The following is a 19,068-nucleotide window of genomic DNA, read 5'->3' as shown; positions in this document are numbered from 1 at the left end:
CAGAAGTTTCATCAACATTGAAAGAGGATAGCAGGGGTAGCCGGGCCACTTTATAACTGATTTTGGTGAAAAATCGTCATTTTGTATGGAGACACCTGGAAGTTGTCCAGATGCCAGCATCTCACCTAGTTGATTTTGTGTGTTGTTGCATAAAAAAAGGCTGACAGAAGTTTCATCAACATTGAAAGAGGATAACAGGGGTAACGGGACGAAAGAATGAAATAAAAAGTTAGCAGCCTAAATGGTGAATTTGTATGAGGGCACTTGGAAGTCATCCAGATGCCAGCATCTCACCTTGTTTATTTTGTGTGTTGTTTCATAAGAAAAGGCTGACAGAAGTTTCATCAACATTGAAAGAGGATAACAGGGGCAACGGGAAGAAAGAATGAAATAAAAAGTTAGCAGCCTAAATGGTTAATTTGTATGGGGGCACCTGGAAGTCGTCCAGATGCCAGCATCTCACCTAGTTTATTTTGTGTATATTCCCATAAACAAAGGCTGACAGAAGTTTCATCAACATTGAAAGAGGATAGCAGGGGTAGCCGGGCCACTTTATAACTGATTTTTGTGAAAAATCGTCATTTTGTATGGAGACACCTGGAAGTTGTCCAGATGCCAGCATCTCACCTAGTTTATTTTGTGTGTTGTTTCATAAGAAAAGGCTGACAGAAGTTTCATCAACATTGAAAGAGGATAACAGGGGTAACAGGACGAAAGAATGAAATAAAAAGTTAGCAGCCTAAATGGTGACTTTGTATGGGGGCACCTGGAAGTCGTCCTGATGCCAGCATCTCACCTAGTTTATTTTGTGTATATTCCCAAAAACAAAGGCTGACAGAAGTTTCATCAACATTGAAAGAGGATAGCAGGGGTAGCCGGGCCACTTTATAACTGATTTTGATGAAAAATCGTCATTTTGTATGGAGACACCTGGAAGTTGTCCAGATGCCAGCATCTCACCTAGTTCATTTTGTGTGTTGTTTCATAAGAAAAGGCTGACAGAAGTTTCATCAACATTGAGAGAGGATAACAGGGGTAACGGGACGAAAGAATGAAATAAAAAGTTAGCAGCCTAAATGGTGAATTTGTATGGGGGCACCTGGAAGACTTATGAAACAACACACAAAATAAACTAGGTGAGATGCTGGCATCTGGACAACTTCCAGGTGTCTCCATACAAAATGACGATTTTTCACAAAAATCAGTTATAAAGTGGCCCGGCTACCCCTGCTATCCTCTTTCAATGTTGATGAAACTTCTGTCAGCCTTTGTTTATGGGAATATACACAAAATAAACTAGGTGAGATGCTGGCATCTGGACGACTTCCAGGTGCCCCCATACAAATTAACCATTTAGGCTGCTAACTTTTTATTTCATTCTTTCTTCCCGTTGCCCCTGTTATCCTCTTTCAATGTTGATGAAACTTCTGTCAGCCTTTTCTTATGAAACAACACACAAAATAAACAAGGTAAGATGCTGGCATCTGGACGACTTCCAGGTGCCCCCATACAAATTCACCATTTAGGCTGCTAACTTTTTATTTCATTCTTTCGTCCCGTTACCCCTGTTATCCTCTTTTAATGTTGATGAAACTTCTGTCAGCCTTTTCTTATGAAACAACACACAAAATAAACTAGGTGAGATGCTGGCATCTGGACAACTTCCAGGTGTCTCCATACAAAATGACGATTTTTCACCAAAATCAGTTATAAAGTGGCCCGGCTACCCCTGCTATCCTCTTTCAATGTTGATGAAACTTCTGTCAGCCTTTGTTTATGGGAATATACACAAAATAAACTAGATGAGATGCTGGCATCTGGACGACTTCCAGGTGCCCCCATACAAAGTCACCATTTAGGCTGCTAACTTTATATTTCATTCTTTCGTCCCGTTACCCCTGTTATCCTCTTTCAATGTTGATGAAACTTCTGTCAGCCTTTTCTTTTAAAACAACACACAAAATCAACTAGGTGAGATGCTGGCATCTGGACAACTTCCAGGTGTCTCCATACAAAATGACGATTTTCTACCAAAATTAGTTATAAAATGGCCCGGCTACCCCTTCTATCCTCTTTCAATGTTGATGAAACTTCTGTCAGCCTTTGTTTTTGGGAATAAACACAAAATAAACTAGAGAGATGCTGGCATCTGGACGACTTCCAGGTGCTCCCATACAAAGTCACCATTTAGGCTGCTAACTTTATATTTCATTCTTTCTTCCCGTTGCCCCTGTTCTCCTCTTTCAATGTTGTTGAAACTTCTGTCAGCCTTTTCTTATGCAACAACACACAAAATAAACTAGATGAGATGCTGGCATCTGGACAACTTCCAGGTGTCTCCATACAAAATGTCGTTTTTCCACCAAAATCAGTTATAAAGTGGCCCGGCTACCCCTGCTATCCTCTTTCAATGTTGATAAAACTTCTGTCAGCCTTTTTTATGGGAAAATACACAAAATAAACTAGGTGAGATGCTGGCATCTGGACGACTTCCAGGTGCCCCCATACAAATTCACCATTTAGGCTGCTAACTTTTTATTTCATTCTTTCGTCCCGTTAGCCCTGTTATCCTCTTTCAATGTTGATGAAACTTCTGTCAGCCTTTTCTTATTAAACGACACACAAAATTAACTAGGTGAGATGCTGGCATCTGGACAACTTCCAGGTGTCTCCATACAAAATGACGATTTTCCACCAAAATCAGTTATAAAATGGCCCGGCTACCCCTGCTATCCTCTTTAAATGTTGATGAAACTTCTGTGAGCCTTTGTTTATGGGAATATACACAAAATAAATTAGGTGAGATGTTGGCATCTGGACGACTTCCAGGTGCCCCCATACAATACAAATACAAATACAAATCATATACAAAGTCACCATTTAGGCTGCTAACTTTATATTTCATTCTTTCGTCCCGTTACCCCTGTTATCCTCTTTCAATGTTGATGAAACTTCTGTCAGCCTTTTCTTATGAAACAACACACAAAATAAACTAGGTGAGATGCTGGCATCTGGACAACTTCCAGGTGTCTCCATACAAAATGTCGTTTTTCCACCAAAATCAGTTATAAAGTGGCCCGGCTACCCCTGCTATCCTCTTTCAATGTTGATGAAACTTCTGTCAGCCTTTGTTCATGGGAATATACACAAAATAAACTAGGTGAGATGCTGGCATCTGGACGACTTCTAGGTGCCCCCATACAAAGTCACCATTTAGGCTGCTAACTTTATATTTCATTCTTTCGTCCCGTATCCCCTGTTATTCTCTTTCCATGTTGATGAAACTTCTGTCAGCCTTTTCTTATGAAACAACACACAAAATAAACTAGGTGAGATGCTGGCATCTGGACAACTTCCAGGTGTCTCCATACAAAATGATGATTTTCCACCAAAATCAGTTATAAAATGGCCCGGCTACCCCTGCTATCCTCTTTCAATGTTGATGAAACTTCTGTCAGCCTTTGTTTTTGGGAATATACACAAAATAAACTAGGTGAGATGCTGGCATCTGGACGACTTCCAGGTGCCCCCATACAAAGTCACCATTTAGGCTGCTAACTTTTTATTTCATTCTTTCGTCCCGTTACCCCTGTTATCCTCTTTCAATGTTGATGAAACTTCTGTCAACCTTTTCTTATGAAACAACACACAAAATAAACTAGGTGAGATGCTGGCATCTGGACAACTTCCAGGTGTCTCCATACAAAATGTCGTTTTTCCACCAAAATCAGTTATAAAGTGGCCCGGCTACCCCTGCTATCCTCTTTCAATGTTGATGAAACTTCTGTCAGCCTTTGTTTATGGGAATATACACAAAATAAACTAGGTGAGATGCTGGCATCTGGACGACTTCCAGGTGCCCCCATACAAATTCACCATTTAGGCTGCTAACTTTTTATTTCATTCTTTCGTCCCGTTACCCATGTTATCCTCTTTCAATGTTGATGAAACTTCTGTCAGCCTTTTCTTATAAAACAACACACAAAATAAACTAGGTGAGATGCTGGCATCTGGACAACTTCCAGGTGTCTCCATACAAAATGACGATTTTTCACCAAAATCAGTTATAAAGTGGCCCGGCTACCCCTGCTATCCTCTTTCAATGTTGATGAAACTTCTGTCGGCCTTTTCTTATGAAACAACACACAAAATAAACTAGGTGAAATGCTGGCATCTGGACAACTTCCAGGTGTCTCCATACAAATGGACGATTTATGCTGCTGACTTTAATTTAAATAAGTTAGAATTATGGTAATTTTGACAATATTGGTTTGTATTACATTTTTATTTGCATATAGTACTACTACTATACACAACGTAAGCCTTTGCATACGTTTTAATTGAATAAGAACAGGATGAGTGAAGTGACCATCTTAATTTGGTCGCATATTCATAGGCTGCTAACTTTAGGCTGCTAACTTCACGCAGGTCAAGACGTGATAAAAGTTTTCCGTCGCGCTCACTCACATCGCGCGGCTTCTGGAGCGTGTGCGACGGAAAACTTTTATCACGTATGGACGTGCGCGTCTTGCGCCCCGTGCTAGGCCTTTTGGATAGTTAATACCCGACGCTATAGGCGCACTAATAGTTCGATAAAAATGACCAAAATTACCATTATTTCATATAACTTAAACTGTACTTCACACTTTTAGAACTAAATTTTGGTGCGTAAATCGTATATATAAATATATATACTTACTGCATTTTTTCATAGTTGGCATTTATATTTATATTTTTTCATGCTTGGCATATTATTCTATTCTACTGTACATTATGTACCTAGCTAAATTATACGATGGGATTTTGGATCTTATGTTTTGTCGAGTCAGTAGAAAATTATCGTTATCATCATCGTTATACCTAATTACAGTCCGATTCGTCAGAACCAGATAAATTAAATTCGTAGCGCGGGAGGCCTTACAGCCGGGTTGGACGACCTTAAACATGTGGGCGGTACTGTCTGATCATGCACCTTATCATCAGCCTGTAATCGTCCACCGCTGGATATTGACCTGCCATAGAGCGCCAAAATGGCTGCCCTCGGCCTTCCTCATCCAGACACTACCGGCTACCTGTCCAAGGTCATCAGTAAAAAGTACTCATTCACTAACGGAAATATGGCGATACGGCTCGCGACGTGAGTACAAATGTACAGCGAAAAGCGGGTGACTCGCTTGCTTGTCATCTCTGACTACGTATTTGGGGACACATAATACCTACAATCAAATGTTGTAAACAAAATAGTTGTTATTAAGTTCATGTCTTACCTCTGTAAAACTGCCAAGCTTCAGGTTATCCATACTCCGACTGAGCATCCCATTCACTTCACATTTCACCACACCATAGTTCACACTGCTGTGACGAAACTGCTTCTCACTAGTTGCACTTTTGAAACCCTCACTTTTCTCATCATTGCCCACAAATGGAACATCATAAATATGCTCCTCTTTTGGAACATTAAATTCACTTTTATTCACTGCACTTGAAAACGAACTTAACGGTGGCTTCTTGTCTACAGTATTACCAAAGCAACTGCTAAGAGAATTGGTATTTAGGGATGAATCTGATAATTTGGTGTATGGTAAGCTCGCTGTAGAAATATGCTTAGCATTCATGGCACAATTTAAAGATGTGAAACAATTTTTTAGCGCATCTGTAGTGTTCTTTGATGCACTATCATTAGACAGTAGCAAAGTTCTTTGAGTTATGTCTATGATGTTGGTGCATAAGTAGTGGATTTCACTGGGTTTAGGCCTAAGGTTTGTCTCTGCTATGTCATATACATTGATATTTTTGTTTTGCGGTGGTTTTGTATGATCAGGAGTTGGACTTTTGGCCTCATGTAGAGAAGAGGCTGGCTTCTGTAGTGACTGCAGGCTCTCCCTTTGCTGCAGAACTTGCTCTAGCTTTTCTAGCATTTTCTTTGGGTCTTTTTTTACCGGAGTCACATTCTCATTCCCCTCCGGTATTGGCGAGTTGGCGAACACTCTAGGTGGCTTTTTTGGAGGAGGCCCCGGGGGCAATGGTTGCTTTAATGCCTTTTTCAGGGTGTCCGTCAACACAAGATGTGGGTTTTTCTTCTCTAGACGAATAGTCTCACTGGATACATTCACTTCATTCTCTTTATTAATCAATTGTGGCTGTAATAGTTTTGCTGGCAAGTTAGAATCTGAACTGAAATCATTTTCCTTTAGTTTTCTTAACCGATATCGGTCTTCATCTAAGTTTTCTGTTTCTGAACTTACACCGGAGTCGCTCAACGCATCCTGTTTATTTTCAATGGGAGAGTCTGATTTATTTTTCGACTTTATCACTTTAGCATACTGATCTAGAATGTGTTGTGGCACATCTTTGTCAGATATTGAGCAATACGGCATGGAGACATTTGACTCATCATTTTCAGGTGTACCGGTGTTCTGCGAACACCCGCTGATACTGAAATTTTCCTTCTTCATTTGTCCTTCAAGCACATTGCCAAGTCTTCTAAGTCTGTCTTTGCTAAGCCGTTTCTCTCCTCTCAATGTGAAATCACTGGTTTCTGACCGTCCGTTGCAGCTGTCATGCCTCTTAGGGCTAGGGCTGAGTTTCTGCGTTCTATCACAGCGGAACGCATGACTCCTGTGAAGCTTCTTACCTGGATCACTGGTCTGCCTCGATAAAGACTTTTTTACATCATACAAACTCCTTCTTACATCAGATTTCGTGTGTAAATAGCTTGTGTTAGGGTTCAGTGCATCGTCACTGGTATCGGAGTCAGAGCATTTTTTCTCCTCTTCAAGTGAAATGTCCAAGTTTTGAGATGAGTTTTCCTTGTCGTTGTAATCTTTGACCACATTTTTGTATAAGAAACTGCCTGGCGCTTCGCCTTGTTTGCTCAGCTGTTTGATCGGCACTTTTACACTCTTGGTTCGAGTGATTAGTTCTTCAGTATCTGAATTCAAGTTTTCGAATTTACTTTTTATGGCTTGCACTCGATTTGTTGACCTCGAGATCATCTTTCCAAGAAAACAGAAGGCATTTTGCGATCAGCAACCGAAATTACTTAAAAGAAAGAGGTTCGGTCAACAACAGCTGAATAAATGCAATGCAATTTATTAATTTTCTTCTTCGTAAAACACAAACACAAGACCGAAAAAGGTAAAAATCTAAATAACTGCTGGCTGAATAGATTAATGACACACGATTCACAATGAAAACGAAAAATAATCGTTCTGTTTTCAAATTGCACCGAAGGAACCTGCTTTTGTTTTTTTTACAGAACGCAAGATGTTATAACTTCCACTGAGGTTTGTAAACACTTTTAAAGACTTCTAAAGTTCATAGTTTTTCACGAACTCCAAGCATCCCAGATTTAGCACCATTAGAATGAAATCAAATCACTGTTTTTGTTCAGCAGAAAGTTTTGGTAAACAATCAAAAGTTTCCGTTGCAGAGAAGGGCATGGCAGGCACTAACTAACCGTGTTGCCATTTTCAATTCAAAAATTCCTAAAATTCGCTGAAATAAAATAGCTAATTAAAAAAATATATTTTTTTTGTGTACAAGTAGCGCTACATGTATATAAGAAAAACATTATTATAATATACCTAACACTTATTCATCAGCATTTTAGCGAAAATGTCTATCAATATCTATAGTAAAACTGATACCATACAATCCATCTATAAAGTCATAAAAACGGAAATGGATCTCAATTAATTATTTAAAGTAATATTTTATACTAACTAGAAGAGGACTAAGGTTACCGACATAGCTGCAAAATACGCAAGCTGAAGTGCCAAGGTCATATCTGCCGAAGAACCGATAACCGTTGGGGTAGACGAGTTCTCGAGTGGAGACCACGAACAGGAAAACGTAGCGTGGGACGCTCTTCTGCCCGCTGGACGCCGAAGTGTGTTGTAGCGGCTCTTGGGAGAGGTCTATGTCCATTATCTATCATTTCTATGTGGATTATTATTGGATGATAATGATGATGATTTTATACTGCTGGCTTGATTTTTGACCTTTACGCACAAATCTGTTCATAAATGTATCCATCCACTTTTTTTAAATTTTTTTACAGGACTGGATAAAAAATATATGAAAAAATGTTTATATTTAACCAAAAGTTATCTTAATAAATGTTGTGGATATAAAACAATTTTAAATTAAATCGCTGTTTTTATTTTCATGGATTTTTAGATGAACTGTAAACTATAAATTTAATTTATTTACATGTTTGTTCAATATTGTTCACTTACCCATTGTAAAGTTATATTATTTTACTCTAGCAACACTTTATGTAACTTCCAGTTTGACAGGATTGACAGGTGCAACGTTACCCGACTACAAAAAAAGACAAGCAAATAAAAACCTACCTATTTAATTTAGTAGGGTAGTAATAGTAACACGACATCTAGTGTCCAGTAGTACGAACCACCAGTGTGGTGAACCACCAGTTATTCCCTTGATAATAAGACCAGTGTTTTATAATCAAGGGAGTAAAATATGATAATTAGGTACTTAGATGCAATTAAAAATATTGTAGGTATATTAAAAAAATAAATGAAATGTTATTTAATTGAACAAAAGTAAATAAATTAGTTTTTTTACATAATTCGCATAGCTTGCGACATCTAGTGTCGAATAGCAACATCAAATTATTTAACTAACAAACATGAAAGAATTACATGATTTTCCAACAGTCGTAGAACAAAAATATTAGACTGAGTCCACTTCTTTCTCTTATTGTAGGTATTGTCTACCTTTATCTTATGCCATTGTGAGCCTTGTTACATGTGGTATGATGATGAATGAGCCTCCCCTTTTTAAATACTTTAGGTGCCTAGGCGCCTTTTAATTTAGCGCTAAAATTCATTGCATCATCATGATCATAAGCCACCACATGCCTACTGCTGGAGCCCGGGTGTCTTTCAATGAAGGAAGGGTTTTAGGCCTAGTCAACCACGCTGGCCTAGTGCGGGTTGGTGGACCCCAACACAAGCAAGCTTGTGCTGAGAGAGAGGTCGGGTAAGTGGGCAACCCGACTGCCAGATGTTTTCAAGCTGCCCGAAGGCCTCTTGCATACCTCATCCCTATTTTGAGAAGTGACTTTTTAGAGGCTGGTAGTTGAAAACGTCACCGGGTAAGGAAATATCTAAACACTAGCAGTTTCCGCAAGCTACGCTTCGACTTAAAAAGTTTTCCCGTGGGAATTTTAAGATAAAAATCTGCGGTAGCCGGTTCATTAATCCAGGGTGTCAGATAACTCCATACCAAATTTCATTACAATCGGTTTAACGTGAAGAAGTAACAAACATACACACACACACACACACACACACACACACACACACTCACTTAACTTTCGCCTTTATAATATTAGTAGGATTCAAACAGCTGGTATCTTTCTTATGTTTTTATTATGAACAATAATCCAATACAAAAAATACATGTCTATAATATTTTTTTCTATGTACAGTTCTTAAAATGTAAAAGTCCTTATGCAACCCCGGAACTTATGGAATATCTATTAAACCTACTATTTGTAGGTGTACCCGCCTACCTCGGGCAATAATTAGTTTATTACCCGGTTCAAATACTATTAGGTTTCAAATCAACGATACATAATTCCAATCTGTTACCTTAGAAAATTCACGTACGAAGCGTATATCCGACAGTTTGTTGTTAGCATTTGAATCGGATATTATAGAAAAAGGTAGATAAAGTAATCATTATTTCAAATGGTAACGCTAATTGCATTATAGAGAATACAAGTACTTTTATTCTTTGCCCCCCGAAGAAAAGGAAGGGTTTTATAAGGTGTTTGTGACATGGTTTTTGTTGTCGGCAAGTACAAAAATACACAGTCTGTTAACAGTTCACTATACTTATTGCCATAATATCCAAGCTTGGTAGGCGATCTGGAGATAAGAATGACAGAAAAAAATAACTTATAACAACTATATTCTTCCAGCTGGATTGAACCCGGCACAATAGTCATTGTTTCCAAAAGTAGCTTTTTTATAAGGGTATTTATGACATATTTTAGGGTTTAGGGTGGGTAAAAGATAAACCTTATCTACCTTTTTAACACAGTAGGTATACATAATTATACATATTCAGTAATTTCTTATCTTTAGGCCTTGTAGTAAGATACTTTGGCATGACTAAATGCTATTAAAGTTTATAACAATGTATTTCCTCCTATTAGCATGGTAATTAAACATTTTTTCCATTAAGTCTGTAGGTAAATAATAACCTACTTACCTATATCAAATTGTTAAAAATAACTTTAAAGGCCTTTAGTAAATCATTAATACATATTATTTTTTCGGTGCACTCATGACAGTGGCTAACCAATTTAAACTAAATGGCCCCAAGACATAAATTTACTGAATAAGTGACTACTTAAGTAGCTATATTTAGTGCAAGATTTTTATAATTGGCAGTGTCGCTTTAAAAAAATCAATTTTGTAAAAAATAAATAAAAAGGTACTGACAAAGCCAGTTAACGCGAAAATCCTAAAACTTATCTCTATTAAGTATAAATGAGATTTTTCGACAAAATGCCAATTATAAAAAAAAATGCCGTTAATCTAATCAAATTAGAATAAAGTTTCTATGTACATTTGTCTCCTCCTTTATACAATAAATTCAAAAAAGTCTTGATCTTTAAAGCCTTTTCATGAGCTGGATATAAACTTAGTTATACCTAGATCTATTCACAGGTTCCCCACACAGGGTTAGTATGGTATACAACCTACAACGAAAATTCGTACAAAAACCTTCTAAAAATAAGATTTTTACGACATACGCTCCGATAAAAAAGGAACCTAACTTATCTAAATTGACAGGACTACGTAATTTATGTATCATAAATGGTGTATATGTAATATTAATTATACAGGCTGTTGCAAAAAGGGTCTACTAAGCCGAAACCATCAGCATGTGCAGCATGTTTATATCTAAGCCCAAAACAGAAAACAGAGACCCCTTAGCATGAATTTTCAACACCCTGTATTTTCTGTTTTTACTACACCGTAGTCATTTCTTATGTAGCAACTCTATCTTGCAAACCGGGCGAACTCTATACCTAACCGCCATTTTAAATTTGTTCCTTTATTGACGCACACTATACCTTTTCAATTTTCCGTTTAATCGAATATTGACGGTTATAATGACTTTTTCAGCCTTAAATAGTCAACTTTTATTATTTATTTACTGCTAATGTTTCAATTATTTACCTACTAGCTACCGATGACTATTACTTTTAAACAAAATACAAACCTTAATATAGTTTCAAAGTAGGTAATTCAATTACACAGTCTGGATCAAAGAGACCTAACCGTCAGGGTAGCATTGTCATTCTGAGACGGGGTCAGCTTACTGAGTGCGAGTTTTTTAACCTATCGAGAAGTGAAATCGAAACGCAAATTAGTATGGCGCGGGAGACACGCCTCCTAGCGGTAAGTAGCTATACTAGCTCCGCGCCATACAAATCTGCGTTTTCGTTAAATTTCTTTGCTCCAGACATTAGTCATCGGTATCGGTACATACAGGTATTGAAATAAGAAGATAATTCACATCAATCAGCCACAAGGTAACTAACTAATAATTTCACAATTTGTGAATTCGATTCAATCTCTTGTGAGAAAAAAAAAACGACTCGCGCGCCCCTTGCGGTGAGTAGCGAAAACAAATAATCCACAAGCTTGACGATTGGGATGCGAAGTAACGATTTTTTTTCTTTTAAGTAACCACTTTTACCCTCGAGGCTTTAAATATCGATAAAATAGTAATTTTAAGTAGTTAAGGTAATGTTACCTAACTACGTCCCTATCTTTGAGTTAATGTACCTACACTGATTTAAGACTAGTTTAATATTAAGAGCAACATTTAGTAAAAATAGAGGTTTGTCAAGTATGAATAAAGATATTAAAAAAACAAAACCAAAAAGTAATAAGTATATAAATTTTGCTACAACGCAAAATTGAGAAAATTTCGTCAATGATTAATAATTTCAAAAATGTTATAAAATGACAAATTTGATTTCACAGACTGGACGGTAATTTTAATTTTAATTTTAAAATACTCTTAGGAATGTATAGAAAATAACAATTACAATTTTAGTTGGTAACATTTAAAAAAAAATATTTAAACAATAATTGGAATCAATGTTTATAACATTTAGTTTCAACCCTGTTGTTTTATCCCAATTAAATAATAAATAAAACGCTAAGGAAATTATTATAGAAAATAGCATACCAGTTCTCTTCAGATGGGGAGGTCAGTAGTTACCAGTATAATACATATAATTTATAACCCCGAATTCATAGACTGAACTGTGAGTTACGTCATGGTGAAACCCAAAATTCAACTCCCTGTGTTAGACAGAAAGTAAAGATTTCAGTATCACGATGACCCTTTTAAGTCTCTTATAAAATGATAGTTGGTATGTTCATGGATTCAGGGGCAGGTATACTATCTACCTATATCAACTCTTCGTAAGTTTTATTTCCAAACATTCTATCTAAGTAGATAAACTCTAGTAAAATCTAAATGTTTCTAAACGGTATATACTTTAAGAAACATTTAAGTATTATTAAATTTTATAGTAGGCACCTTCAATATTTTCATTTGCTTTACCCTGAAGTACATTATAAAAGATATGTATATTTTAGATATGTTTCAGTTTGTTCATAAAAACAGATTCACCTGTTAAGGCACTTTACACACTAAACACATAGGTACAAAAACTATGAGCAAATATTCACCTTACAAACTAACTATGTACGTACACTCCCGTAAAACACTCAGTCAAATATCGATTTTCAAACGCAATCTTGATTGTCTATTTAAAAATTAAACTACACCGCCGCAATTCTGATTGAATGAACGTATTGTCAGAATGGATCAGGGACTCGCTTTCGTCAGCCGCGGTGAAAAACGCCTCGCTTCTCAAAAACCGCCCTTGCAAATTGTCCAGACTTCTTGACATGGGGGTCTCAAACGAAGGCAGTCGCATATCATCCATTTTCACCTCCCTTTGCGGCAAGGGGGTCGGTGGGACTGACTCCTGGCTCAATGGCTGGTATATCGACTCAGTCCTGTTCGGCAGAAGCTTATGGGACCCATGGACGATTAGAGTAGATCCTCTGCGTAAGGTTTCCTTCCCGATCTCTACAATCTCGATGGACCTCGGGCAGTTCTGGCCGATGACGAAGTTCTTGTAGGCCCTCAAGAAGACGATGGTTAGCAGGAATAGCCCGAAGACTATCATGCCGTATGTGAGCAGGGGACCGGCGACAGGCCCGATGGCTGTGGCCAGGTACATCCAGCGCCAGATTGACGGTGTCACTTCGTGGATACCCTGGGACAGAAGTTTGATAAAGTCAAAAAACGCAAGTGGCATAGGATATTTTTGGGACTAGTAGCGTAATATTCTTAGGGATATGTTATGTACTTATAGGTAAAAGGATAGTGTAAGCCAAATTATGTCATCAGAAAAACCAACAAAAACAAAGAGTGTAGGTGCTTGCATAACGATTTTAAGTCCGTTGAAGACGTGATCGACTAAGGACATCATGGCCAAGAATCTGAAATCCCTGTTACTTATGGAAACTTAATCAGATCTAACATGAGATTTGACGGTCGAATGGCGTAGTGGTTAGTGGCCCTGACTGCTATGCCGAAAGTCCCGGGTTCGATTCCCGACTGGGGCAGATATTTGTTTAAAGACAGATATTTGTACTCGGGTCTTGGGTGTTGATAGGTATTTATATTTAATATGTATCTATCTATGTAATTGTGTAGTGTAGATATATCAGCTGTCCGATACCCATAACACAGGCTCTGCCTAGCTTGGGGTCGGATGGCCGTGTGTGAGATGTCCCCACATATTTATTTATTATTTATTCCTCACCTCTTCCACCCACATGACAGGGAACACGATGCTGGGGAACTTGTTGATGTTGTTGACGCGGATGTTGGGCGCCTGGTCCACCTTCAGGTTGAGTTGGACCCGCACGAAGCCTTCCAGAGGGACCCCGAGTTTCTGGAGCAAAATTTTAGATAAAGAATAGTTTTGAAGATGGCAGTTGGTCGGCCATAATAAGTGGGTAAGTAGGTATTTATATGCCGAAGAACCGAAGGACCGGTAAGCGTAGATGATGCTCTACGACCGTGGGCTAAGGACTTTAAATGTAGAAGACCGAGGTCCAGATACATATACCGTACCACCCACCACCGACACATTAGCAATTAAAATCGATAGCAGCATCGCTCGCCTGTCAAATTTATGTCAGGTCCATACAAGTTACGTCAGATTTGATAAGCGAGCGATGCTTATGATAGGCATTCCTGGATTCGTTTCCTGGACCAATAGTGTTGTTCGAAAGACGTTATCGTAACACTTACAGGTTGAATCATGAAGTATGTTTCGTGCTTCTTCTTCTCTGGTTTAAGACCCTCAAACGGGGTCAGCAGCGACGGATCAGCGTCGTAGAAGTGCGGGAATGACAGGTACACTGGGGCATCTGGAATAACATCAAAAATATTGTCAGAAGACGGGTCGTTATTTTCGTTCTGGTTTGACGTGACTGTTACATAATGTTTCAAAGATTTATTAAAGTGATGGAATGAAGGATAAGAGGCATCATAAAATTGCGTTTAGAGTTCACTCTTAAAACTTAACGGCATATAGATACACCCGAGGTTCAAACTTAGAACCTCTAATCTTCTTATAATGTCATTCACGAGTGGAAACCACGGCAAGCGCAGCGTTGGGCGGCCCCCCGTGAGATGGACGGACGATCTAGTCAAGTTCAAGGTGAAACGCTGGATGCGGGCCGCCTCCAATCGGGCAAGGTGCAAATATTAGGGGAGGATTGTGTTCAGCATGGACGTCCTATGGCTGAGATGATGATGAATCAGGTATATTGTATTATTTAGGTACTTACTATATTGACACGGGCTGATGTTCTGTAGTCCTCGGGGAGGGCATTTCTCTCCCTGACAGTAGCACTTGTTGTCAGGATTCACTGCAGCATCATCGAACGTTGAACTTGGAGGCGTGTACAGTCCTGTTTGGATACCTGCAGACAGTGAAGTAGAGGTAGCTAAACTTAAGTGGCAAGTGAAGAGGGGGTTTTAAAGGTAATTAAGTTACCAATCGGTATCGTACGTATCGCAGCAAACGGATTGTCATCAATGTATGGGGAAACTGCGTCGAAAATGCCTATGAAGTGGACGCACTTGTGTGAATTTCTATACAAAAAATACTGAATGCGATGAGTCGCTGAAAGGTGGACGCTTACTTCAAGAGTTACCTTTACAATTAAGATGAGGATTACTGGTTAGAGTATACCTACTTGTTATATTGAAGTGGAGTTCAAACTTTTTGGTATGACTAGTCTATGGTATGACCATAGTTACTTTTTGGAGCACCTTCCAGTTGGCTGGTTCAACGACCTTAGACAGGTATCCAGTAGTATATGAATAAGGAAGGAAAGAAAGAAAGAAAATGATGTTATTTTGTCTTCTCTAGGAATGCGAGTCTTGAGAGGCGTGGGATTCCTTGGGAGAGACCTATCGCCCAGCAGAGGATAATTACGGGCTGATAATCACTATTATTCTTGCTTTATCATGCTTACCGTCTTTGTATATATCCTTGCGGTACTGTAGCGGCAAGATCCTGCAGAGGTCCTTGTCATACACGTAGACCAGGTCCGACTTGGTGATGGAGCGCGGAGGGAAGAACGAACCCTCGGAGGCACTGGAACAAACACGTAAGATAGGTAATTATAATAATAATAATAAAAATATATATTTATCAAATAAAAGGTTACAGTTTAAGTACAATTATGATGGTCACTTACGATAATAATTGTTCGAAAAAAAGTAAGATTGCTCTAAGCATCCGCAGTAGTTAGAAACTGCGTTGCGGATGCCACGAGTTTCTCTCCACCGAGTTAGTTAGAGATTTTACCCACCACCCATGGGTTGATGGGTAAAATAACATTGTGTCCATAATGTGCTGTGTAACATCTTACTGTAACATGTCATTTATTGCAATAAATATATATTTCATTTGATACGAGTAGAAAAATAAGTGCGACTCTCTTCCCACAGATAAACCAATTATGTACTTGGTTTTGTGTTTTGTGGGATGTATCAGTTAAAGTTTAAATGTGATATAAATATAGTTTTTTTATTATAATTAGTTAAAACAGCTAATTGTAGAATTACTTTAGAAGAAACCTGACAAGAGTGACAATGTTACAGAGAGGGGTCAGCTTTTTTACCGCCGAGTGTAAAAGCTTACCCCCTTATTCATAAAAAAGTTACTGGACGCTTTAGCTATTGCACTGTTTTGTCACTCTCTGTCGAAGAACAAATTGTTCTCTGTCAGAGAGTGACAGAACAGTTCACTAGCAAAAGCGTCCAGTAACTTTTTTATGAATAAGAGGGTTAATAATCACTTCAGAAATCGCTTCAGAGATTATATCTGGCAGTGGCGGGCTGATAGATAAAAATAACGAAAAATTTCCACTCATTAAAATAACGATACGTCAAAATAGCCCCCATTTTTCAAACATTATATTTTATAACGCTTTTAGTTGGTAACTAGTATCCTGATGCGCCATTAAATGTTAGTACTCTAGTATATTGCATCATTAAGCTAGTCTTTTCCGTTTAGGAGTAATGTGATGCTATGTCACTGGAACTAATTCATTGCGCATGAGACTAGACAAAGATTGACAAAAATAGTGTGTTGTCATTGTCATCACAGTCCTTCAGAGTATGATAATGAATATAATGATGACACGCAAAATATTATTTGCATTAGTACTCTACCTAATAAAAAGTCCTCAGTACCTAAGTAAGTATATTAAAATTTAAACTTATAAGCAGTAAACACTCAAGTTATCATGCTCTTCCTTAAAGTTATTTTAATAAATAACTCCTGTTTAAACGGAAGGAACTTATTATAAGTGGTTTTTAAATCTGATTTTTGAATGATTAACCACTTAAAAACTCCAAAATAATTTAACAAGGCACAATAAAATCTCACCGTTTTGCAGAGGATGGATTATTATACCTTTTATAAACACTTAAAATGTCAAGTCCTTTAAGTTCAGGTATTTTAAATGAGTCATGATGATGGTTATTCCAAGTTTTCACAGTGCATCGGAAAGTTTGTTGACGGATGTCTGTGTAACGATAAAGGTGCCAATTGGCCGCCAACGACAAGTCGTTGCAGGAGTTGCAGCAGACGACTCGAGGTGTCGCAACGTCACTATTGGTTTCCATTTCTATGTATTTCGATATCACCGAGCGTTATGTCGCATCTTGCAAAGTAATGTCATAAAAATACACTCGCGTGCAATGAAAAAGGTCTACCCATAAAATACCGGCCCCAAACGAACTTAATTTTTTTCAAACGTAAGTACCTAGGTACTTAATTGAAAATTTTATTAAAATATTTACTTTTTTAGTTGGTAGTATTCTAAATGAAAGTGAACTTAAATATTGCAGACAGCGCCATTAAGCTACTTTTTCATTGCTCACGAGTGTTATTATAGTGAAGTTGCGAGGCCAATTGTTACCTTAAACACAGGAAAAGAACTGGCAAGGCTGTATTCAGACCTACTCTTAACCAGTTTAAGGGACTTACCCTTCAGTCACCTTGAACCTAAATGAGTTGTATTCAATGACTTTTGAACTCGTTAATTCAATATTGAACTTTCCTTTCACTTGGGCATAAACTTACTTACTCCGCTGGCTCAGCGACCCGAAGTGGATCTTGGCCTCAGGGAAGTTTTTATACCTATATTTTTTTTGTGTGTGTTACTTACTCCGTCAATACCGATTGTTATTGGATTATGATGTTTTTTTTTGTGTAATACGAAATTTAATACTGCAGACTACTGCAGAGGTTATTTACGGACCCTTATACCTAAACAAACATCAAAGCAGCTTATTTTTAGAATCGAAAAAGTATGACGTACTTTTTTTTAAATAAATTAACCATGTCATTTCATATTGGTGTATATTAATTATAGACTGGGGCAAAGTTACATGACCCCTATATAGAGTAACCATGATACCTGACAGAGCCCAGCTTTCTATACCTCAGACTGTACCTAAGGCAACTTTTTACCATTTTATACTGCCTTGAGAAGGGCTAGCACGGAGCGCATTGAACACGTGACAAAAGTTCCCCGTCGCGCTCGCTCTTGAGGCTGCGCGATGTGAGTGAGCGCGATTCAAAACTTTTGACTCGTTACTCGTTACGTTAGAAGAATTCAAACATACCGAATGTCGTTGCAAGGGCTGTCCTTCCAATGGGGGAGGTGGTCCATGCCGTTGATCTTGTCGATGTAGCCGAACCGCTCCATGGATTTCTGTCCAGAGTAGATCGTTGAGACTTCATCTAAGGTGCCGTTTCTCTGAAAATGGAATGAAAATAGTACCTAAGTATTCATATTGCGTGCATGTGACATTGATGAGTCATATTTTCAGCGATATCTCCGGTGGTGTTCCACAAGGTGGCATGTTATCGCCTCTTCTGTTCCTAATAGTTACATTTTCTGAAAATATAACAGATTCTTACCAGTTTTTTGTATGCTTAAAAATACTATGAAATATTATTAGTACATACATTATTTACCGGCATGAAATAAGTGCTTATAAATCTATATCTACAGGATGTTAATATTTTGGCGATCTATAATTACTCTGCCTCAGCTAAGTAATACCGCACAATCGTCAAAAATAATAGTTATTTGATAAATATACTTAATGTACAAACTTACAGCAAGAAGAAGTCCCATTTGGCTGTTCGGCCGTTTCCCTTTAGGATAGAAAATATGCGCCAACGAAACTAGGGGGTCGTTGTAACTGAAAAATAAATAAAAAATTTAGTTAGTTAAGTCTATAAAAAAACAAAAATCTGCAAGCTGAAGTTATTATTTTAGGCTGGTGTTTCAAAAGTGGCATAGTAAGGTAAACTATGGGGATCGGTCATTCTAATCAGTTTTTTCTCGTGGAACAAAAGTTGTTTTGAAGGTCTGGCACGGGGCGTAA

At 38.0% G+C, this 19,068-nt stretch overlaps 2 protein-coding genes across 2 annotated transcripts in view; both read right to left on the bottom strand.

Moving 5' to 3' along the window:
- The window catches only part of LOC105393138 (DENN domain-containing protein 2A), a 79,403-nt gene extending 71,943 nt beyond the window's left edge, over positions 1 to 7,460 (bottom strand). Inside the window, exon 1 of the mRNA XM_048631966.1 lies at positions 5,268 to 7,460. Within this exon, the coding sequence (XP_048487923.1) occupies positions 5,268 to 6,995 (1,728 nt within the window). The 5' untranslated portion in view covers positions 6,996 to 7,460. The remainder of the gene's footprint in view (positions 1 to 5,267) is intronic.
- Positions 7,461 to 12,296: 4,836 nt separating this feature from the next.
- Positions 12,297 to 19,068, bottom strand: part of LOC105393137 (scavenger receptor class B member 1) — a 103,973-nt gene continuing 97,201 nt past the window's right edge. Inside the window, exons 8-14 of the mRNA XM_038121528.2 lie at positions 18,798 to 18,882; positions 18,298 to 18,431; positions 15,633 to 15,754; positions 14,940 to 15,074; positions 14,398 to 14,516; positions 13,904 to 14,035; positions 12,297 to 13,351 (exon numbers count right to left, since the gene is read on the bottom strand). Coding sequence (XP_037977456.2) covers positions 12,833 to 13,351; positions 13,904 to 14,035; positions 14,398 to 14,516; positions 14,940 to 15,074; positions 15,633 to 15,754; positions 18,298 to 18,431; positions 18,798 to 18,882 — 1,246 coding nt within the window. The 3' untranslated portion in view covers positions 12,297 to 12,832. The remainder of the gene's footprint in view (positions 13,352 to 13,903; positions 14,036 to 14,397; positions 14,517 to 14,939; positions 15,075 to 15,632; positions 15,755 to 18,297; positions 18,432 to 18,797; positions 18,883 to 19,068) is intronic.

Source organism: Plutella xylostella, chromosome 30 (assembly GCF_932276165.1).
Source record: "Plutella xylostella chromosome 30, ilPluXylo3.1, whole genome shotgun sequence".
Lineage (NCBI taxonomy): Eukaryota > Metazoa > Arthropoda > Insecta > Lepidoptera > Plutellidae > Plutella > Plutella xylostella.
Note: the sequence above shows the minus strand (reverse complement) of the source record. Positions and strands in the feature narration are given on the sequence as shown.